Below are 24398 nucleotides of genomic sequence, written 5' to 3'. Positions count from 1 at the left end.
ACCGAATGCCTCCGGGTCGCTTAGCAACCACTTTGTGTAGCTCCAACTCAAGAACCAAGAGATGGAATCAAGTTAACATTGTTTTATTATCTAATAATAAGTAGACATCGAGTATCTGTATTGCGTCCTGCTAACACTGCCTCTCAGCTCCCAAACCGCGGAAACGGTCAGTCTTCTCCAGCTTATTGCTTGGATAAAGATAATACTTTACATAGGTTTGGCTAACACTAGCCTGGGTGTATTTCTGGTTTGTACAATAAAAGCTTGTCGGCATTTCTTGTTGAATATCATATATTGAAACCTCCGACTTGTTATGGAGTTCATTGACGCAGCCGGACTAAAGAGGGTCTGTCTCTTTTTCTTTGACTTTGGTTTGTATTGCTAGTAAGAAAATGCAACGTATTTTCACTCATAATATTTGAAAATGCTGACCGGAAGTGTCATTTTATATGCTAGCTTACTTGACAATTTTGGTGGTATAGTTATTTGAGCCTCACAAACCACCCATCACTTTGTAGTGCATTCCTGCCACTTTTTTTTTTTTTTTTTTACCCAGAACACGTCTAGTTGGGGCTTGTCCTTTTATGTTTGTTTTTTAGTAGCTCGTGTGTGCAGGGTCCACAAGTCTGCGTTTGTTTCTACACAGCTGCTCAAGATGTGGAAACAGCATGCAAAGGCACTCAAAACGTTTCCAGTCGTTTTCTAAGAGGTGTCACATGAACTTTTGGTCTTAAAAAAAAAAAAAAAAAAAGCCGAGTAAAAATTGAACGTGATACTACACTAAACTTGATATGTGTGATAGCAGAGGGTTGCAGATAGGATTTCTCGGCCTTTCGTTTTTCCTCCCGTATGCACAGTGACTTTTCGTCGGTCAGATTTGGCACCAGATGGGTGGGACTTGGAAGTGTGTGTCACCTATGGGAAATACAGACAAGCACTCTCCTCCTCTTGGAAAACATCGACCGGCGTAGGCTGAAATAATGCTCTTTTCTGCCTGATTCCGGTGTGTTTTGTCTTATGGGCCCGCATAAGGAGTAGCTGTGCCTGGTGAGCCGCTTTCAAACTGACAGTAAGTAGGCCTGAGAAAGACTTCAGCACACGTTTCACCCCTTTTTGCTTGCACTGTTGCAGTCAGATTGATGCCTGATTCAGCGTTTAAAGGCTGTCCAGCTGCGGGTCTCACCGCGCCGATGGACAGTCACGGGTTTATGAATCGAGTCGGTGTCATTTAAAAGCTGCTATCAACTGGGCTAACACGCATTTTGTAGCGTAATTATTTGCGCATGTTTTTTTTTCGGTGCAGTTTCTCCGTGGAATGCGGTAACGTTGCAGGAAACTTGGGAGTGAAGGCAAGGGTGGAGACGAGAAACCGTGCCGCTCAGCTTTGTAAACCTATACAAAAGTCACATTTTGTACGGGGCGACATGGATTTTTCTTAGTGGTGATATTTTAATAACTTGTAGTGGCGCAAGAAACGGGCGTACACATATTATGAACTTTAAGAAAACTTGGACCTGATGGAGTCAGCGATTAGTCTACACGTTTTGTATGGTGAAACATTGTTGCGAGCTTATGTGGGGTTAAAAGGAGGACAGGCCCCCACAGGAAGAAAGAACAGTGTGGATCTGCCAATGTTTAGCTCCCTTTTGGGGAAATCTGATGGGAAACAGCACCGGAAGAGTTGATTCGGCGCAGCTGCATTAATCATAAGGGAAAACGTTTCAATGAACTCTTGATAATGAAGATCTTTGGTTGTCTGTTGCTTAGACAGCTGCATCTATGCGGTTAACACTTTGTCCACTGTACGTTTTAAAAGTCCAGTGCATTCTGGAAGTGAAAGAAAAGGAAAAGAAAACTTAACAACCTATAGAGTGTGAAAAATGTCAATATAACAGAGCTATAAGTTGAAATAGGGCTCTACCTAAGCATTTTTAATAAGTACAGGTGTGGTTGTACCCTTGCTGCCCCTGTAAGAATATACAGACTGAATTAAAACAACAAAACAAACATACAGATTTTTAACTTAGAGCTGTGATTTTTTTTTTTTTTTTTTTTTTTTTTTTTTCTTAAGCTTTGTGGTTTCCTGTAACCTTCGGTAACACCATAAACTTTACATGAGAATTGATTCTGCAGTTTGGTAACTTATGATAAATATCTGATAAGCTGTGGTGTAGCTTTTGTCCTAATGGCTTGTGCTGTGAGAGGAGTGGCTTTTTAAGATGGTCATGTCAGATTTGACTTGAAGTGATAATTACCCCTTCTGGAAGGTTAGCGTGTAATATTTGGCTAAAATGTTCCAAACAGAGGTTCTGATGTGTAAGTGTGAGAAAAAAATCTCCTTCATTTCTTATGTGATAGGACTAGTCATTGATGCCTCCATAAAAAACTGAACCACTTTCATGGCTGGATAATGGCTTTTGGATTATGATCCTCCACTGAATTTGTCATCTTCATCACTGTAAATGCCCGTCTATCCATGACACACAGTTTTATTTCTAAGTCCACACAAAACATTCAGACTGTCAATATGACATGAATAACTTGGAGCTTGACAGAGTTTTTTTATGTTAATGCAACAACTTTTGATTGTTCAATTAATTTTACTAAAAAAAAAATTGGTTGTGTGACAAAAAAGTTCTGTTGAACTGACATGTTTCCAGTCAGACAAGGGTCATGTGGCACAATTATTTTGTATCTGGTCTACTCACTAAAAGCTTTGTGTGCAAGCTGTCAGTATATCAAAACCTCTGCAAACAACATGTCAGTGGCCTTTGATCTGACTTGTCCTGGCCACATTTGGTGGTAATCAGTCCAATGTTGAACACTGATTTTGCGAAAGTTAAAAATGGCAGACTGCAAAATGGTAGGGCAGAAATAGCTGATACAAACACCAAGATTCATGCTCATATGACTGGATGGTGTGGCTGTATAAATTTCCTTGCTTTGGGGTTTTAGTAATAGCACTCTCTTGTGGCCAGTTTGGTTCAGATTACAAATGAGCAGGGAGGTGCACTCCTTGGTGAGTGTAAAAATTGTCTCTGTCATGGAGGCCTAGTATTTCATGCCGATTCGAGTATAACTTTTTATTCTCTATTATTAACCTTTATTGCAATAGTCCCACTAAGATTAAAATCCCTTTTCAAAGGACTTCTGGCCAAAAAGAGCTGCAGCACATGACATTTCAGACAAAAAACAGCAGGAGTCACGGAGTCCCAACAAACATACAAATGACACAATTCTAAAAATATACAAATACACAAAATAAATAAATGGATCATAAATGGATCTAGCCAAAGCAAACACAGAATAAACCTAATCAACACATCAGGTAGATTTTCAACCCAACTAACACAAAACAATAAAATTGTGTCAAATGAAAGCATGAATCCACTGTCCTAAAGGTGTTTTTGTCAGAAAACTATCAGATGTGACTGTGACCACCATCGCCACTGTTTGGTGATGGTGGTCACAGTTTTGTCTTTGTGTGACCTGTATTTATCTTTCTCCAGTGCACACCAGTATAACCCTAACCCTTAAGCACAGTGAGTGTATTTAGTGGAAAGCAGTGCTTTGCATCACCCAGCACGAAGAAACTGCTGCCAGTCTTCTTAGCACAAAACAATATGTTGATCAAAGAGCTCATCTGGCAATAAGTGGGTGCATTCCTTTGATTCTGGTTTGCAATGATAGTGAATAAGCCATTTGTTGAAAATCTGAAATGGGAAAAAAAAAGAAATACTTGTGATGCTGATCATATCTGTCAAAACAAACAATTGGAAATGAACCAGCGTGAAAAGGGTTTAATGTTACCAAAATAGCTCTGTGGCCTCAGATGGAACTAGAATCGAAAGGGAAAAAGTGGCCAAGCCAGCAATCTCATCTCCTCTGTATAGCTTAACAAAACAGATTTTTTTTTGTGATTGTGGTGTTTTGAGTTCTCAAACTGGAAATGAACTCATATCCACAGTAAATCCAACATCATACCCTCACAGTTACCTCTGCTTTTTTTTTTCTTCTTTTTACTGTGAATGGCTGGATTCATTTTCTGTCCCTTGTTAAGCTGTTGCATTAAGCCTTTAACTACATCCCATGCACATTACATCCAAGTTAATCCTTGAAATTAACCATAGTTGTACACAGAATTAGCTGCCAGCCACTGTAAAGCTTTGGGTTGGTTTACATATTTTTAATAATTAGGGTGTTAGTGTATTGCATTTAGAGAAAGTACAACATTCTTTATTTTTCAACATACACGCTTGTACTTTTACTCTAGGAAAAGAGTGGCATCCTGGTGTTATGTGGTGACCTCTGTTTATAAGTGTCATCATTGTCTTGTGTCATGTGTCATCAGGCCTGGAAAGAGAAAATGTCCCACTCAAGTGTTTACCTTGCTGAAAATTTAGTTAAGTAGAAATAATACTACTGGTGGAAGAATCAGTGTTGGTAAAAGTGTATGATTTAAAATGTAGACAGAGTAATAGTTACTGAGTTATGTTTCTTAAAAGAGAACACTGGTGTATTTGATCTTTTCTGTGGTTTTTAAAAGAAGACAGACATACTGTAAAACAAGTTATTTTAATAAAAAAAAAAAAAATAGAAATTGCAAAATAAAGTATCAAAAGAAAGTAAAACCAGATTACTCTCCGCCTCTCTGCTGAGTGAGTTACGACTGTGGCTTCTGAAGTCTGTGCAGAGACTACAAATTAGTGCACTACAATGAATGTGGTTTAAAGTTTGCCATAAATATATTTAAAAGTACAATTACTCAACAAAAGTATATTTAAGCAAATGTAAAATTTATTACTTAAAAAAATCCCAAAAAGTAAAAAGCATGCATATAAAAAGAGTAGGCCAGGATTTTTTCATTTTCCGTCATGAAGTCCCACCTACTGTGAGTTAGTGATTGATTTGAAATTTGAGTACTACTGATAGCACTACTTTTATTATTACTACTACTACTACTAGCACTACTATTACAAGTACTAATACTGCTAACATTAGTAATATTACTAGTACTGCTAGTACTAGTGCTACTTCTATTGCTAGTACTGCTACTACTAATAGTACCAATAATAGTATAAAAATATGTCAGTGGAGGCATAACAAAGCAAGAAAACAGCAGCAATAACAGGGCACAGTAAATAGAAAAGATACTGTAGAATGCATAGATGTAAAAAAAAAAAAAAAAAAAAGATTGAGGAGACAGCAGGTTTAGCATTTTCAAATTTAATAGAAATTACATCATGAAACATTACAAATTAAAATTCATTTTTGTAAGTTAAATAGGCTATTGTAACTGTTCATTTTTTATTTTTTAAATTAATTTTGTGATGTGACTCATGTTTTACCCTCATTTTCATTCTCTCTCTCTCTCTCTCTCTCTCTCTCTCTTTCTCTCTCTCTCCCCCCTCCCTCCTGCCTCCCCCAAATAGCCTTGTTGCCCTGGCAACAGTACATTCAGCCAGTCAAAGACATCTGCCCACACACATACACAAAAAGGTGCACACACACCCTTTTCTTTCACTGTTTTGCATTAGCTGCTTAAGTATGTGTCCCTGGACTAGTGGTGTGGCACACAGGCGATAATATTACCAGGTAACCAAGAAAAGACGGCTGCACAGTGTCTCAGGTCTCTGTTTTTGTCATTATAATGTTGATACGTCTCTGACGTTGTCGACCGATGTAATGTAGAGCTGTACTTTGATGCCTCTTCCTGATGTACTGTGTTGTAATGTGATCAGTACTTGCTCCCTTCAGAGATTATATTTAGATTCACTTGAAGACCCCTCGTTTACCCACAGATCGGCTTTTTGTTCAGTTACTGCAGATACAAGTCGGATCAAGACATCTTAGAGATTAAGAATTTGTTCTCAGTTTAACTGCAGCCTGCCTGAGAGGCTCATGAACTCACCCTTTGTTTCTTTCCACCTGCTGTCAGGCCAGTGTTGCTTTAAGTGTCCTCCTCAGGTAGCACTGCTGATCCACTGTTGGCTTTCTGTTTTCCCATGAAACTATCATGGTGCTAAAATGTACTAAAAAAAAAAAAATCTTCTTCCATATCCTGAATTTACAGTTCTCTTTGATTCAAGTATTTCATGACACACAAAAAGAAACCTTTTACAGCCTCAAAGTACAGGCACAGCTCATCAAGCAGTGAAGTTGATGGTGTTTCAAGGTATATTTCAAATACGGCCTTTAAATAATTGATTTAGATTTCGAGGTAAAGTGATAAGACTCTTGTTTCTCCTGCATTGATAAGTGGTCACTGCTTTGGTGTTTCATATGCAGTCAAGGCAATATGCTGTAATAGTAAAGACACTCAGTGTAGGCTGTTGCTTCATGCATATCTTGTGCCTTCTTATTTACTCCAGACTGCTGTTTTTGTGTTTGTAAACACAAAATGCATGCATAGATAGAATAGAAAAATGTATTTCAAAGTGTATTTGTATGTAAAACATTACAGATTATCATTTTAAAGTCAACACATTCGGCATGAAACAGAACCATGACATATCTGGAACTGTGATCAACTTTGCTTTTAGTTTCTCTTATTTAGATACACTGGTGTGAATGGTGATATTGTCAGTATAGACAATTTTTAGACAGACCTTGATTGAGCATTATGGGTTTAAACCCACCTATTGAGAAAATATGACTGAACCCCTTCCACCGGTATGAGCTGCGCCTTGACACCAAGATTGTTTTTTATCCAGTTAAGGCAAGACCTTAAGACCTTAAGTTTAAGCTTTCATTACGTCATAAGTTCTACTGCTGCCAGGGGACTGGATTTTTGTCTGTGAGTTACTAAAACACTTAAATGTTAATTCTGTGATATTCTGGAATAATTTGGATAATTTAAGCTGTAAATGCTTTAAAAAGAGTGAAAATTAATTGCAGTTTTCACAAGTTAATTTATACACACAAACAGAAATGTAAAACCTTCCTTTCCTTTTAACCAATCCTTTGTTTTAACACCCGTCTTTACTTGCATTAGTACAATGGCCAGTCCAGAGGAGGACCTGATCGAGCCCGTGGTTGACAGCTCAACGGCCCAAAACCTGGGCAGAAGGCGCTTCACACATGACCACCACCATCTGAGTCCAGAGGAAATCGATGGCCTCATGCACAGCAGTGGTGAGGAAAAACACCCTCCTTCATCCATCCATTTGAGACACGCAAATGGTTGCACTGAAAGAAACTCAGTGAGAAATTCTAATTCTCCGTACCACAGAGGGCCGTCCTTTCCTGGTGGTGCATCATCTTCAGGATGTGAAGGACGAGGGAATACCTTTCCTGATGCCTGGTACACCTGTCACATGCAGAGTTGACAACACAGAGAAATATACTACTCGCTCCAAGGTATTTCTTTCTGAATGTACATAGCAACCCATTTTAAAATGTATTCCCTTAAATTTGTTAGAGTTAAACTAGGAGCTACTCTAGTGCCTTCACTAAGCTTGTTAACCATGTGGTCAACAATATAATTGGTCCATACACCAAACCATGCTATTTAAGTTGCCATCTGCTACTGACTGATGTTTGGTGCCTGGTGATGTCACCTCCTCTGGGTTACAACTGGTGATGACATCACCTGGCACCAAACACCAGCCAATAGCAGATGGCAGCTTAAGTAGCATGGTTTTTACCAGTGGTTCTCAGAGCCTAGGCTGTATTTCTCAGCTGCGAATGCAGCTAAGGCTGTTCTGTTTTGAAGAATCCTTTCAATACAGCCAAGAAACGCAGATATCATCTGGCAGTGTGTCATTCCAACCTTAGGTCTCCCACAATCCTGTGTGTATGTTGTACAAATTTTGTAAAAATTGAGGGAAAGACATGAAATGGCAATGTTGCACTGATGGATTTTGTCTCTGTACTTCTGTTGTGTATAGTGAATAGAATAATGTCTGTTTTTTATCTGCTTTTACTGACTACAGCTAGCCTATCTTAAACTTAAGCCCAAGGTTTACATAATAATGACTGTTTTCCGAATGTCAGTGAAATATTTATTAGTAGTCTCTTCATTTTCACTAAGGGCCTAACCTTTCTTTGGCTGCAGCCTACTCCTTCTATTGTTTTGATTTTAAAGTTTGGTTACTCAGTTACTTAATCAGACAGTTTTATCCATATCAAGACTGTTCTGTTTGTGTATTGATTTATAAATGTTTGCAACCCGCAAGCAACTTATTTTCATGTTATTTTATTAACCTGGCTGATTGTGAAGCCATTCTTTACTTTCTCCACATAGACATTTTCCCACATCTACAGTATAAAATTATTGATATTACTTATACAGTTGTCACTTAAAAGCCAAGTGACGTTAACAACCGTCAGCGACTCACATGATAAGGTGTGAACCACGCACACTTCAAAATTGTACAGATAAAGTCCAGTTGCCTTTGATTTGCTACCTGCAGATACACTGAAAGACTTTTGTTTCTTAACTTAATCAGCAGCAACCCCCACAACCTTGATTAGGAATAAGTTGGTAGAAAAAACGGATGGATGGAGAGATGGATGTTTTTGCATATTATCTTAATCTTCACCCAGGTCCGTGTGGGCACCCTGTACACTGTGCAGCTAACACATGGCCAGTTCCATTGGACGGTGAAGAGGAAGTACAAACACTTCCAAGAGCTGCATCGAGACCTTTACAAGCATAAGATGATGCTGCACTTCCTGCCTCTGGGAAGGTCAGCGCACCACTCCGTTAAGCTTAATTACACATATCAACCTCTGGCTGTGCGGCAGATCATTTTTTAGATGGAGATGGCTTGTTGTGATTTTTTTTTTCTGTCTAGTCAAGCACTATGAGTTTTGAATATTCAAATTCCTCTTGTAGATTTGCAAAGGAGAGGCAGCAGCTAAGGGCCATGTCTGAGGAACTGCCCAACCTGCACGGGACTGAACGAACCAGAAGGACATCCAGCAAAATGGTACTAAGTAAACGAATCAGAGGCAGATATACCTTTTCTATACAAGCCCATTCAACACAGAAACATAAAATATACTGATAAGTGTAAAAAAAAAAAAAAGTTTTTAATTTAGAATGATTGTGTCATGTATTGTAAACATATAGAAAATACATCTATCACCAATCATTATCAATGAGTCAGACCAACAATAAGAACCATGAAGACTCAGCCATCAAATTACATGTTTATTCTGTTTTTTGGTTGGTTGAGTCCAGTACTCGAGTTGAGGGGGGATGAGGGTGGATGGCATCCCCCCTGAAATAAAAACGGTCAAAATCTTCCCCCCTGCAAAACTGCCATCCTCACTTTTCATCAAGTGAAAAAAATTGACCATCCCCCCCCTGATTTTTTTTTACAACTCGACTACTGGTTGAGTCCATACAGTGCTCACTTAAATCAACCGTGAGCCATTAGCTGTAGAAAGCTGCTTAGATGCCACACTGTAAAAAAAAAAAAAAGAATCCATGAGGTGCAAAATGTTTCTACCAGCTAACACAGATGATAGTCTCACTATAGTCATAAAGTCTCCAACATCCCATTGACTCATTTACTAACAACGTTTCACGTGGGTTCCCCATAGAAAGTTTAACAAAATCTTGACGTAATGCTCACGCTCTCTGTTTTATATATATTTGATGAGCTGAGTTGAATAGTATTGGCTTCTCATCTGCTCTCTGTGTTGCAGAAATACCTCGAGGAGTACCTAAACGGTCTGTTGGAGAACTCATTCTGTAGGAGTGACCACAGCATGGTGAGAGCTATGTAACACACAAACACACAGACATATACACACCCAAATTGGTTGGTAATGCAGTAAGGGGCTCTGTCTTGTCTTTGGTTTTGTTTTTGTTTTTTAGCTGGAATTCCTTTCTGTCAGCACGCTCTCCTTCGTCACTGATCTCGGACCCAAAGGCTTGTAAGCACAATAAGGAAAGACACTATTTGTGAGTGAGTGAGAGAGGGCGGGAGTAGAGGACTGAATAAGTGTGTGAGAGATTTATTGTGCACTCTCTGTCAATTTTCCTTAGGGAAGGGCCCATCTTCAAGAGGTCAGGGGGTCACCGTATCCAAGGCCTGAACTGCATCGGCCACCATCAGTTCTGTTTCCGCTGGTCCCGCCGCTGGCTGGTGGTCAAAGACTCTTTCCTGCTGTACATGAACCGAGACAACGGGGCCATCTCCTTTGTGCTGCTGTTTGACCCAGAGTTCAAAGTTAAAGTGGGCCGTGCTCACACAGACACCAAATATGGAGTCTGCATTGAGAACTTCACTCGGTAATTCAGCATTCCCTTTAGCTTCAGCAATGCGATTATGATTATGCTTAAGAGAAAAGGTGAAATTGAGAAAATAAGAATTAAACTGGAGAATTCAGAATTAGAGCAAGTGCAAATTCCTGGGAAGTTGAGTCTATGAAGATTGAAGGTGTTTGGAGGAAATTAAATGCAGAATTGAACAGACAAAAATTGCTTTCTTGGAGAATAAAGAACTTAAGAGAACATCAACATCACAGTAAAGAAAAAGATCACTGAAGTTTATATATTTTCTGTTCTTTCATATGGATCAGAGACATGGACATTGACAGAGAAAGCAAAAAGAAGAATACATTTATTTGAAATATGGTGCTTATGAGGAATGCTCAAGATGAGCTGGTGAAGATTTCTGTCAAATGATAAGGTTGTGGAACTGGGTGGAAAAGGCGGGTATTTATGAAGAAGACTGCAGAGAGAAAGTTTGAGTTTGTGGGGCACATTCAGAAATGACGAGGGGTTTGGAAGGGATAATTGAAGGGAAAGGAGGAGTGGGAAGAACGCATAATGTGGCTAGCTGACATAAAGAGATGGAGTGGAGAAAGAAGATATTAAGAACTCGACAAAGGCTGAGAAGAGAAACAGTTGGAGGACTATAAAAGGCAACCTTTCAGATTGAAGACGACACAAATGAATGAATTTAGCAACATTTTATTTGATGGTTTGATGCTGTACTTTACATGTGAAATGATAGAGTGAAGTGCCACTGTCAGCTTTAGAGTGAGACATTTAAGGAAACTGTAATAGATGAAATCTTGAAGAACTACATCCCTTTCTGTGCATCATCATCTATTTTCTGATTCCACAGGTTTGAAGTTATGAAATCAGCTTTGAATTATCATTCTTATCTCACTGTTCTTATCTTTTCTCATTCTCAAGCAGGTTTTTATCCCAACTAAGATTTCTTGAGTTCAAAAGGAAATTCAAGTATGATGAATTTGAACTGATCACTCAAATCTATATTTAGCTGTATTAATTGAACTATGCACTGTGTATTGCGTCAGGATAATTTAGATCCAAGAGTAGTTACAGCTGAATCTCTGAGAGGCAAATTGAGATGTAAAAAGGATGGAAAGGGAGTAAAAGGGAGTCTGGTGATGTTAATAGCTTTCAGACTTTAATTGCACAATAGCATTTTTGACTACATATATGAAAAACGAGTACTTACTTATAAATATAAGCATATTCCTATCTTTTCAAAGACTTATTGAACCCTGAAATCTGGGGATCTTGTACAAAAAGGTGCTGTAGTTATTTCATATACCATTAAATGTATCTTAATAAACCTTCGAATCAAAGCCGACTTTCTGCACTTTCACTTGCATTTTAACTATTGTCAGTTCAGATGACATGTAATAACAGTATAGCATTACTGATGCTACATTTGAAGAATATATATATATATATATATATATATATATATATATATATACACGCCTTCCAAAGTCTTGTTTTATTTTAGTATATTTACATGTGATGTTATTCTGTTAATGTGTTCAATACTAAGCATGTTTGTCTTTGTTTAGAAATCTGATCATCAAGTGCAGCAACTACAGACAGGCTCAGTGGTGGAGTCATGAAATCAACAGGATAGCAGAATCCTGCGATTTTCTCAAAGTGCATCGTTTCGAAGGGTTTGCACCACCGCGGGAGGAAACACTCACTAAATGGTCAGATACTTGCTGCTTGAGATTTACAATGCTCGTCATTCTTCTATGATTCTCCTGAGCTGCTAAACATCTGTGGTTCATTGATTTTTGTTTAAAGGTATGTAAATGGTAGTGGCTACTTTGCAGACCTGGCTGATGCTCTTGAACAAGCCAAGGAGGAAATCTTCATCACAGACTGGTGGTGAGTGCCAGCGACATCTAGATATGCGCAGAAACAGTATTTGAGTTGTGTGTATATATATATAGAGAGAGAGTGTTCAGAGTCCGAATTGTATAAACATAAATATAGAAGGAAAGTGCTTTCTGTCTTTTCTTGCAGGCTCAGCCCTGAAGTGTTTCTGAAGAGACCAGCTAATGATATATACTGGCGTCTGGATCAGATTCTGAAACGCAAAGCGGTTGAAATTTTTTCTCACTCTCTTTTATCCGTTTTAAAATTTCAAATGCTTGTCAAATTCTGCTTTACCTCTCCAGTCCTGTTTTCTCATGGCATCTATTCCTTTGCAGGAACAAGGTGTCAAAGTGTGTGTACTGCTCTATAAAGAGGTGGAGCTCGCACTAGGCATCAACAGTGACCACAGCAAGAGAACTCTGATGAATATGAACCCCAACATCAAGGTCTCAGTTTTTACAGTCCCTCTCGGCTTTTCACACATTTCAATACTGAGATGGAGGCAATTACTTATAGTACAGTGCAGACAGAGAAGAACTTTTAACAGATGTTACACATGGTTTCACGTTGTGTTTTCATGTCTGTTTTTCGATCAGGTAATGCGACATCCTGATCATGTATCATCTGTGGTGTTCCTGTGGGCTCACCATGAGAAGATGGTGGCCATTGACCAAACAGTTGCCTTTGTTGGGGGCATTGATCTAGCATTTGGGAGGTGGGATGACAGCCAGTACCACCTAACTGACCTGGGCTTGACAGAGACAGCCAACCATGCAGTGGAGACGGAGCCAGGGGACACTGCAGAAGTAAGAGTCTTTTTACATCAAAGTTTTTTTTAACTTGTTGATTGCCATTGATCATGCATGATTATATTTTCATGCTCGTTCACGAATCAGTGTACTATATCACATTCCCTGCAGACAGAAACCGATGCCTCTGTTAACAAGGACAATGGGATGGTTGAGGGTCTAAAGGCATCAGAGCCAGTGCAGGAAGCAGAGCAGAACCCTGAGAATCTGACTGGCAACACTAAACTGTGGCTTGGCAAAGACTACAGCAACTTTATCAGGAAAGACTGGAATCAGCTGGACCGCCCATTTGAAGGTAAACTTTCTAAACCTCAATCAGTGACTCCTCCTGCACTCACACACAAGCACACCAGCTGAATAAGGGTCAAAACTGTTGCCTTTTATGTTTCCTCAGATAACATTGACCGGACTCAAGTTCCTCGCATGCCGTGGCGTGATCTGTCTGCAGCTATTCATGGCAAAGCAGCCAGGGACGTGGCCCGCCACTTCATCCAGCGTTGGAACTTCACCAAGGTCAGACTTGGAGGCACGAGTTCTGTAGGACAATCTTTGTAGGCCAAAAGGAACAGTGAGAAATATCTGTATTTTTAATTTATCGTTTTTTTTTTTCCTTTTGTTTTATCTGCGATAGATCTTTAAGAACAAGTACAAGGATGACTTTTACCCCTACCTACTACCTAAGTCTCACTCCACTGCAGACTCACTGCAGTTCACTGTGCCTGGATCCAAGAAAGCCAAAGTGCAGGTATTTCATGCACATATGCACACACACACACACACACACACACACACACACACACACACACTACATGCCCACTGAATCTGTGAAAAATGTGGTGTGAGATTTCATAAGGAAGATAAAACAACAATAGCAGTGATACCATGGATGAGCATATTTTTGTGTTGGTGTTCGGGGCAGGTAAAAATAAAAAATCAGTATGTGAACCCTGTAGTGCAGACATAATCAGCCGACACTCACTTGTTGAAGGACAGTCTTTGCATGCCATTCAACTTAAGAGTCTGAACGAGCTGCACTTTCACTCATGTGGGAGTATTTCACTTGGAAATGTTAATAAATATCAAATACGTGTTGCTAGGGGCCATTTTGCCAGGACCCCAAAACCATAGTCAATAAACACAGGCAAAAGTCAGTGCAGAAGAAACACCAGCACTCGAAAATACTCAGTGCATGTCTGTGATGCGCAGCCATAACTCCCACAGGCATGTTTAAAGAGGCCCCTCAGACAGCATCAGGATGGAAAAACTCTGGCTCTCACTTGAAAAGAGGAAAGAAATAAATATTGAAAAACACAGAGAATATATAATACTTTGCATATTCAGCATTTTATGAGATCAGAATGCTCATTTTACATATTAAAGGGACACCACTAAGTCAGATAAAGGTGCTACATGGAGCACATCAGTCTTTACCTCACTGATCTTGAGATTAGAATTAGAATTAATTAGAATAATTACCATGAGCAAAAAAGTACTGCCAAGAAGATTGGATGCCTCTACTGGCTTTGACGTTGCATTTCACATCATGTGAGATCAGGTCGGATTTTTCAGGAAATCTGGTGGAACATATTCACTGTACAACACCAGAAGAGGGCGCTGTTCTCTAGGGAAAGTGTGAGCTAAAGATTTTGAAGTATTTTTTTGCGATGGCAGATGGTGGAATGAGTGAAAAGCCTGTTGAACAAAAATCCACTCCAACATGTTTATCCCCTTAAGTAAAGCGAAAGAGAACAAATGCATGCAAAATGACGGCTAATACTGAAGCGATTGCTTGTCCCAACCATAGTTTCTGTTCACAGTAATTTTACCAAGGCATTACAATAGGTTTTACATTGATTTGTTATGGTGAAGCTGCTAATTGAAGTGCCTTCAACAGAAGTGCTTTGGTTAAGCACAGGGTGTCCTCAGCGCCCCTAAAGAAAATATCAAATTATTAGGCTATATTTGTTAAGAGAACTACAGATCACTCCACATCTTATAATGCCAGATTGCTGGGAATCCTGAGTCTATGCCTGTATTACTCTTGTCAATATAACACAGTTAGGCTGCATAGATGTTACACTACATTCTAGTCTTTGTGCTGGTTACTAAATGCAGTTTTTCACTGTGAATACTGAGGTCACATTTGTCATACTAAATAGCATAAGCTAGGATAAGATCAGCCAGTTCCATGCAGTTTCCTCTGCATCGGGTAGAATATACAGACAGTGCAAATTCACACAAAGGTGGAAACGTGTAGATTCTTGGAGTAGCTCTTCCAGTGCCATGTTGTACACTGTTGAAAGATAGTGTCATGCTCTCCATTACCACTCAGAGAGGTTTGCCTTTCTTTCCATCCTAAAAGCTAGTTCTGTTGACCTCACATGGCCTCGCTCATTCTGGGCTCACTCGGCTTTTTTCATTCAATGTCAAATCAAGAGATGTTCATAACAAAATCATTTTTAGTGCTTAGTAAGTGTTCGGGTAGTGAGTATTGGGTAACACTAGCTTTTGCTGTGGGTATTTTCCCGTTGTGCTGTGGGCGTTGGTCTGTAACCCTAACCCTTGCTCCCCATAATGCAGCAGATCTCCTATCAGGTTTTGGTCCTCTCTCTTTCAGGTGTATTGGGCAATCCCTCAGTTGTGGTGTTTTGTGTTAGAAACAAAGAGCTCGGGTCTCCATGCTTGAATAATAATAAGTCTATTTGAACAAGCTAACCACATGAGTATGTGTAGCAAATTCAAATGAAGCATAAAAAAAGTGTTTGCTTAATACGTGTATTGTGCTTCAGGTAACAATCCTATGCCATTTCTACCACTTGGATGTTAAAGTTTACATGATTGTGACATCAATTTGATATTATGTTCTAGACCTAGAAAATGTGCATTTTGTGAACTGACAACACAGTGCCCTTCCTGTAATGATGGTTGCAGGAGTTTGTATAGTAAAAACACACTATAATTTGGGATATTTTCATTGCATCCATTTTCTGAAATCCATAAATTAAGTACAGATACTTAAAAAAATGTGCTCAAGGAAATGCATGTACTGCTGCCCATGTAAATCCAAATTTTTCTCCTTATTTTCTCATGTCACTCTGTCAGGTGTTGCGCTCTGCAGATCGCTGGTCAACTGGAACGTGTGAGAACTCAATCCTCAATGCCTACATCCACACCATTGAGAACAGCGAGCACTACATCTACATTGAGGTAACACAGGAATGCACTTGTTATTTATGTAAAAAAAAATCATGGCAGAATGGCTAGATTTAATACTAGTATCTCCTGCATCTATTCAATTTGATTATATTTTAATTGCATCAAAACATTAACAAGAATCCTTGCTGCTTACTGTGGTTTCTATGGAAAAAATATCTCACTTAAACCTCACATGGCCCTGCTTCGTTCAACTAAGAATGGTCTCTCTGTGTGTAGAGCTTGAAAAACACACTTGACCTCCAAAGATATAACTGCTTCTTTTTTTGTTAGAAATAGTAATGTAGGTCTATAAGAAAATTCCCACCTTATATTTGAATCTGCCAGTTTGGGCATCTGTTTCGTCTTTTCCTCTGGAGTCCTGCCAGTGATTGATTACATAACTTTGGACACATCCAGTTCGTATGACCTTGAGAGATTCTGCAGCCGGTGTGTTTATAATCATGCAGTCACACATGAGGTCTGAGTGCTGCTGCAGCTCAGTCCTCCCCTTGTCACAAGTTTAGCTTCCTCTCCATCCAATCCCGCGCCTCACACCGAGACACCATCTGTTTTCCCTCTGCCCTCAGAACCAGTTCTTCATCAGCTGTGCCGATGGGAAGCAAGTTCACAATGGAATCGGCGATGCCATCGTGAAACGAATCCTGCGTGCACACAGGTCTGGTCACTGTGGTGCTCAGTTGATTCTTTATCGCCCTCTGTGTGCTTTCCGACCTTGAAACTACATGCTGTGAAAAAGCAGCTTCTTTTAAAATGTGCACTTGAGGAGCTGCTCTGTGCTCTGCTGTTTGAGATGATTCTAGCCTTGACTTAAGTCATTTCAAAAGGCTCTTAGCTTTGCACATTTTCCTGTCAGATAATAGTCAGCTCTTCAAAATGAATACCAATGAATGACATTCTGTAGTGCAACATAATAAAACATGGACAGAAAATGAAATGTAGACAAACAGAGTGGTCCACCTGCTGAAATGTGTAAATAGTCGCCTCGTACAAATCATTTGTGCAAATGCACGCTGACACTGTGCCTTATTTCAGAGAGCAGAAGAAGTACAGAGTGTTTGTGGTGGTTCCTCTGCTTCCTGGTTTTGAGGGAGACATCAATGAGGGAGGTGGAAACGCCATCCAGGCTATACTGCACTTCACTTACAGGTCAGCGAATCTCCCTTCCATTGTCATGTTCGCCCAACTCCCAGTCAGACGCTGTAATTCTTTGCAGCCGAGAGGAAACTCAACTCAATAAGTTGAATATGGCTCAAAGACACTTTTCTAATCAGGTTTAACTCTGTTTGACATAGATTTCCTTTTGCCTCTGTTATGTGACTTTGTTTTGCTTTGCAGTGATTTAAATCACAGATTCCCTATCCTCAAGACTGCTTTGTAAACTTTTCAGACTCTTTATGTTCAACAGTAGTAGTGCAAATAATTTGAATCTGAACATACAGTGGATATAGGTGGATATATATTTAAAGCTGTTTAAAACTGTACTCAGACAACTATTTTTGCAACTTTGATTAGATAATCAGGACTTTTACTCTTACCAAGGGTAGCTTTGAAATACATAATGATCATCATAATGTGAAATCACCGTTTAACACTTAATATATCTATTTTTAGCAGACATTTTTACACATTTTTTTGCTTAATATCTGTTTATCATTCATTACAAGAAACATGTAGTGGATTTACAGTCATTGTTATCTGTGTTCTAACAAGGAGAGCTCACCCACTGCTTATAAGGACAACGATTGTTTCCAGAAACACAGATTCCTCCTTTTGTAATTGTTTCTAAATCTGTGATGGTCCTATTGTTGTTTGAATAACCCAAAGCTTAGGTTTCTAAGGTTTCTATCCCACACAAACACAAGTGGAAAGAAGCCGGCTGCTGTCCACTTTCTCGCTATAACTTAGTGCTTTGTCACTTTAAGTTTGGCAGTATTATAATGCTCACACTCTTTGCGTCCATCCATCTGGGCTCCAAAGCCTGCTGTTGTGCCAAAAAGTTTGAAGTTTTAAGCATACCAAGATATTATTATTGTCAAACATTGAGTTGAGTGCTTAAGTATAATGGATTTTTAATGTCTTAGGACAATGTGCCGAGGAGAGCACTCCATCCTGTCCAGACTGAGTGAAGGTGAGATTGCCACCGTCCATCTGCTGTCCTTTTCAACTCAGAAATCCACCTGACATCACAGAGTGCCACCTGTTTAATCTCTAACGTGTGTCTCTTTCTCTCTTCTTGTGTTGCTCCTTTTAACTGAAGCTACTGGTACTAGGTATCTGTCCAACCAGTCTCCATTTTCATATTTAACTAGTTCACCTTCTTTTGACATCCGTTTTGAGTATCTATATGCAGTGTGTCTGTGCTTCCCTGCTGTTTCTAGCCATATGTGTCTCCATTGTCGTGTGTGTGCGTGTGTGTGTGTGTGTGTGTGTGTGTGTGTGTGTGTGTGTGTGTGTGTGTGGTCTCACCCAGTTAAGGACCAGTGGACTGAGTACATCACCCTGTGTGGCCTGAGAACACACTCCCAGCTCTCCCAGTCACTTGTCACAGAGCTCATCTACGTTCACAGCAAGACCCTGATTGCCGATGACCGCTGCTATATCATCGGTGAGTCAGCGTTGGCACAAACTCATTGAAAGACAGGACGGGACATCACTTTGACTTTGAGTCATCACTGAGCTCAGGAACCAGCTTGACAACATTACCTCAGACAAGACGGCTGGTCTCTGTTTAAAAGTAATTTTTTAAAATTATAGCTTTTGCAGTATTTTAAAAGTTAGAAGCTAGAGAAACACCTATTAGATGTTTGCGTAGAGAGCTTAACCAAGGTAAGGCATACAGGAAGGAGAGAAGAGTGGCATTTCCATTATGCAGCATGAATAAAAATATGACGCTTACTACTCTCAGCATTATTATAATTGTAATATTATGGACTTACTGCGTGCGTCATTGCACTTTAAAAACTTGCAAATACAACTAGAGTAAAATAGAAAATCTAACACAATGTAATGTAAACACAATTTTATATAGAAATCTGCCTACAACAAGTTATTTTTATGGAGTGATTTAGAGAATGACAATGAATTTTGAAAGACAGTGTGAGGTCTTTGGTGAGGATGTTTCAAAGCCCAGGCACCAGGGGAAACGGAAGACAGAGCAGTGTGGCGCAATACATAGTTAACATTGCAGAAAGGGCTTTGCTCATCTTACTGTATATTTTCAAGAAACCTAACATTTAGAAGCTGCACAAATAATATGGACTGCAATTTGGCCTACTTAGGCTATTTCATTAGCTTAAAAGCATAATGATGTAATCTTAAATAAATTTTTGCAAAAGTGAAACACTAATCCCAGTTGGCTTTTGCTTGCCAAAGTTGAATTTATTTAGAAAAGGATATTACTTGCCAATTTTGTGTTGTACAGTAATTTGCTTTTTGTTCACTGTCCTTAGATGAGTTCACAGCTGACCACTGGAGGAATCCTTATTACATAAGTCAGTAGGCGGCATGTACACAGTGGCAGAAACTGACATGCTTGTGGCTGAGGGCACTTTTTAAGGCTCCAGCTATAGGTATCTAGGTACCAAGGTGCTGTTTCATTTCAAATGAAAAGCTTAACTGTAAATATAGCGTTGAATCTTGGGGAAGGGGACAAACCTGAGTGCCTGTCTTTGACAATATGTCCTGTCACAGGAGATTCATTTCAATAGGGGTGTATGCTGATTTGAAAAGAGTGACATCTCTGAAGGACAGATTGTAAATACCCGTACCCTCCACCTTCTGTTAGGCTCGGCCAACATCAATGACCGCAGCATGCTTGGCAGCAGAGACAGTGAGTTGGCAGTGTTTGTGGAAGATGAAGAGAGGGTCCCATCCACCATGGGAGGGGAGGAGTACCAGGCAGGACCCCTCACTCTGGCTCTGCGAAAAGAGTGCTTCAGGTGAGCGTGATAAATCAGTACTGGAGAATGGCATTGTGACTGTGAACTGATGGAAGAGATACTACCTTTGAAGAGATGATTCAGTTTTTAAAGGAAGTGTAACACCCACGTCTGTCAAGAAAAACACCAAGGCCTTGCACAGCTGAATATAAGAGTATCACAGCTATACAATCAACAGAGAGGCAGGTTGACAATAGAATGCATTTATGATTTCCTACAGCTTTTTGCGTGGCTGTGCTTGCATATATATAGAGAGAGCTCTCTGTGTTTAGGCAGATAAACTAGGCAGATAAGTGTCCTTATTTTCTGTTTCACAGGGGAACCAGCCACCTCACATGCCAGTTTTGGACAAACATAGCTATCAGTGTCATTATGAAAGAGTTAGCATTAGGAAAATGTGAATTTTACACCATATAATGTAGTTTAGCTACACTTAAAGCTGCAGTTATCAAGCGTGCAAGGGATCAATTTAAGAGAAACGTTTATAGATTTTTCGGACCAAAACATGTGGAATAATGGTTGAGTGTACATGGTTATCATCTCTGGATCGACTCACTGACAAACTACCTGTTCAGTCCACTTTTTTTCTGTCAGTTGAGTCTCATTTTTGCCAGTTCAGTTACTGCAGCTTTAAATAGTTCATTAACCATGAGCTTGATCACTGTTTGAATGCACAGTGTTGGCTGACATCACTGGGGGGGTGTGTGTATATTTCTCTTACAGTGTTCTTGTTGGAGCAGCTTCAGACCCCAGTATCAACATTGACGATCCAATCAGTGACGAATTCTTCTTTGTGGTGTGGAATGCATCCGCTAAATTGAACGCCACGATTTATGACAAGGTATCAATCAAATTAAAAATGGTGAACCATAAATTCATTTGATTTTGCATTACACCTCTTTGAGCTTTTTTTTTTTTTTTTTTTTTTTAACCTTTTCAGTGTGCAGTCTGAATGTTCTTACCTCTCCTTTGCACTTTATGGGTGATTACTGATTATTATTTATTTATTATTGTTGTTTTTCCTTGTGCTTTTGTTTTTAACTTTTTTTTTTTTATCTTTTTTTTTTTTTTTCAAAATTTCGATCATTGCTGCAGGTCTGAGAGTCACCAAATATAATTTTGTTGTATGCCTACAATGACAATAAAGTGCCTCATCTATCTTATGTTACCTTATCTATCTTTGCTGCAGGTCTACAACTGCCTTCCCTGCAACGCTGTGCACAACATGCGAGAACTGAAGGAGCATTCCAGCAAACCGCGTCTGTGTGACACCAACCCGGAGCAGGCCAAGGAGGAGTTGAAAGCCATCCGAGGGCTGCTGGTCTACTTCCCGCTGAAGTTTCTGTGTGAGGAGAGTCTGCTGCCTTCGCTGGGCAGCAAAGAGGGCATGGCCCCTGTAGGGCTGTGGACGTAACAGGACATAACATGGTCGGCCGTAGAGGCCCGGATCAAACTGCTACTAACAACTGAAGGGCTACTTTAACCAGATGCCCAATCCATTTAGTTTTTTAGCTCATCAGTGAACTAAACTACTTACAGCACTATCACTTCTATGGTGAGAAAAAAAATACCTAACATGTTTATTGTTACATTTTCACCAGTTTAATACGATATATTTGTTGACCATTCATGTTTTTATATTCTCTACATGACTGAAGATGGGCTATTATGAATATAACCACTGAAATGTAGATTTTTTTTAACCACTGATATTTTTTTATAAGAGTAGATAACCTGTATTACCCAGATTGTTTGTGATGGTTGCATTGGCTTTATAACATCCACAATGCAATCTGAACTATAGGGCCGATGGTGGTGCAAAACACATATAAATGAATGTATGAGTCATGAGGAGGAATGGGAGGTTGTATTAGAAGTCAAGCATCTCAGATGATCGGGGAACATAGTGTACATTTATTGTAGCAAGGTTTTTGGGTGGGTGGGTGGATCTCTCTCTCTCTCTCCCTCTCTGTATTTTCTGTCTCTTTTTCTCTGTCTCTATCTCTCTGTGTTTCTCTCTCCTTCTCTCTCTCTCTCTCTCTCTCTCTCTCTCTCTCTCTCTCTCTCTCTCTCTCTCTCTCTCTCTCTCTCTCTCTCTCCCCCTCTCCTTCTCTCTCCCAGGCTTCACCTCTCACTGCAGTGCCAGCAAATCTGTCAGAACATTTGTGGTTGTTATGGTGACGGATATAAAGAGATGACAAGATTGTAGCTGAAATAAAGACTGGATAGGGCAGAAAAGGATAAGATTGATAAGAGGGATAGCTTACTAAATCAGGATTGTGTATTGGGATGTAATACCAAGGCAATGCAGAAGGAGATGACGGACAGTTTCTGTGGAAGCGAAATCTTTTTAATGGCATAAGGTGAATGACCAGGTGAAAAAAATGTGTGAAGAAAGGGCAACGAAGAAAGAAAATTAAGGGGTATACTGATATTTTTTGATACATTTTTTTTTGTCACCATGACAACCAAGTGAATTATTATTTAACCATGTTGTCAGTGCTCCAGAACATTCCACTATCCACTTGGTTTAGAGAAAGCTGTGTAAAGCAGAGCCACAGACTGTTTGGCCATTGCTTTGCCAACATCTCCAGTAATTTCCATGCAGGGTTCATATTCCTTTGTCCGGTTCCTGATAAATGTTTTGCATTTCTACCCTATATTAATTTGCTTGTGCTAGGGATTTGTTTAGGTGCATTGCATAAAGCCTCTTAAATAGTTTCTTAAGCTCAAGGGTTGCATTGTGGTTTGCCACTGCAGCTGAGTAACGAGTTGGCTTTCGCTCATGGCGCAATTCCCATGAACTGCTGAGATTAGTATTTTTGAGCATTAGCAAGTCCGATTTTTATCTGCAGCAGCAAAGAATTTAAGATTTAGTTGATATATAATCATGCATGTTCATTTATTTTCTTTAAATTTGCTCTTTCAATTTGCATACCTATCAGGACTTGAATGACTACTATTGAGCTAAAAGTCTTGCACCAGGCAAATACCTGGCTCTAAATGCAGAGCAAGTACTTTGGCTACTTAATGAATTATCTTGAGCCACATGCACATGCATGCCCTTCTCTTGAAATACTCTGTTGCTTGATTTGGAAATATCAGCCATCTCAACAGCAGGCAATTATTTAAAACATCCTCTCTAATGAAGAGAAATGCACTAACAGCACGTCTGACCATTAATGAAAGGTTGACAGACAAACATCTTAAAGGGGTTTTTATGCAGCTGGGCACAGCTCTATGGCTTTTTCCTAATTCAGTAACTTGAGAGTCAACACTTGACCGATGCAATGTAATTTAGGGCATTTTTACATGTTTGAAGACAGCTTTTCTAAAATGGCACATATCCCGGCCAAACTCTGTCACTGGCTCTGTAAAACATCATAATTATGTCTCAAGGTTTGTTTTTTTTTTTTTTTTTTTTTTTAGGAAGCAGAGGAGAGGAGCAGTCAAGTGGTATGTGAGGCTTGTGAATGGAAATGTATTATGTGTTACATTGCTTGTGTTTAGTCTACACTGGAGCACCTTTCACACAGGAAAGCCAGTATAAACATCTGTATTTAGAAATGGTGCACCGCTGGTTTCAGAAATATTCACTGTTTCCCCTTGGAAGTCACCAAAATACCACTACAATCTGGAGATTTGCTCACACTTCTTGTACAGCACAAAATGGCTTCTTTGAGTTGTATTCTCTCTTAAAGGTTCCTCAAAAATGCCTTGATAAACTGTGGAAAATCAACTGTACTGTTTTCTGTCATGAATTTTATTTCTACTGGACCAATAGCCTTCTTTATCAATACATGTTTATTAATATATTACTAATAAAAGCTCATATTTTCAACTAAGCTCTGTCTATTTTTATGAGTAGATAACATTTTGATATATTGTTTTATAGCTCAATTGATTTTAATAAGCAATAGAAACCTGTGTGTGCATAAATCAGTAAGCAAAAAATATTATTGTAGATTTTAACCCACAGAGGTTGATGCCTCTGAGAATGGACATTTCCTATTGCACTGAATGGAAGCACATTATTATCAACATTAACTTCTACTCAGTGTAAAGATTTTGAATGGAGGACATAAATGAGGGTAGGGATAAACTTTCCTGTCATGGCATGTGTGCCTTAAATGTTACATAGAGCTATTCTAGTGGCAGCCCTGCACAGGAAAACATGATTCATACAGGAACTTGAAGTGTGTGGCATACAACAGTGAAGTTATAGTGACCTCATACTGTTTTTAAACCTATGGTATTACTATTCCTACAATATTCTTATAGGCATTTATATTTATAGTTTTGGTGTGATGTTTT

At 39.3% G+C, this 24398-nt stretch overlaps 1 protein-coding gene across 1 annotated transcript; it reads left to right on the top strand.

Moving 5' to 3' along the window:
• Positions 1-509: 509 nt before the first annotated feature.
• On the top strand, positions 510-23925 carry pld2 (phospholipase D2). Its single transcript, XM_030069211.1, has 24 exons — positions 510-1069; positions 6995-7134; positions 7232-7359; positions 8548-8690; positions 8840-8933; positions 9658-9723; positions 9830-9888; positions 10001-10246; positions 11806-11949; positions 12047-12130; positions 12269-12347; positions 12457-12567; positions 12718-12927; positions 13042-13225; positions 13325-13443; positions 13562-13675; positions 16033-16137; positions 16713-16801; positions 17179-17292; positions 18228-18274; positions 18617-18751; positions 19931-20084; positions 20808-20925; positions 21274-23925. Exons 2-24 carry the CDS (start codon positions 6999-7001, stop codon positions 21496-21498), a joined length of 2904 nt encoding a protein of 967 aa, XP_029925071.1. The 5' UTR covers positions 510-1069; positions 6995-6998; the 3' UTR covers positions 21499-23925.
• The last annotated feature ends 473 nt before the right edge of the window (positions 23926-24398 follow it).

Source organism: Myripristis murdjan, chromosome 14, assembly GCF_902150065.1.
Source record: "Myripristis murdjan chromosome 14, fMyrMur1.1, whole genome shotgun sequence".
NCBI classification, from domain to species: Eukaryota; Metazoa; Chordata; class Actinopteri; order Holocentriformes; family Holocentridae; genus Myripristis; species Myripristis murdjan.
The sequence above is the reverse complement of the archived record's forward strand: the minus strand, read 5'-3'. Positions and strand labels throughout refer to the sequence as shown.

Bases quoted from the DNA above. Each gene is read 5' to 3' on its own strand.
- pld2 (XM_030069211.1), top strand. From the start codon at position 6,999: ATGGCCAGTCCAGAGGAGGACCTGATCGAGCCCGTGGTTGACAGCTCA. The intron at 13,226-13,324 runs GTAAACTTTCTA...ATGTTTCCTCAG, and splicing joins GCTGGACCGCCCATTTGAAG to ATAACATTGACCGGACTCAA. The intron at 18,752-19,930 runs GTGAGTCAGCGT...ACCTTCTGTTAG, and splicing joins TGACCGCTGCTATATCATCG to GCTCGGCCAACATCAATGAC.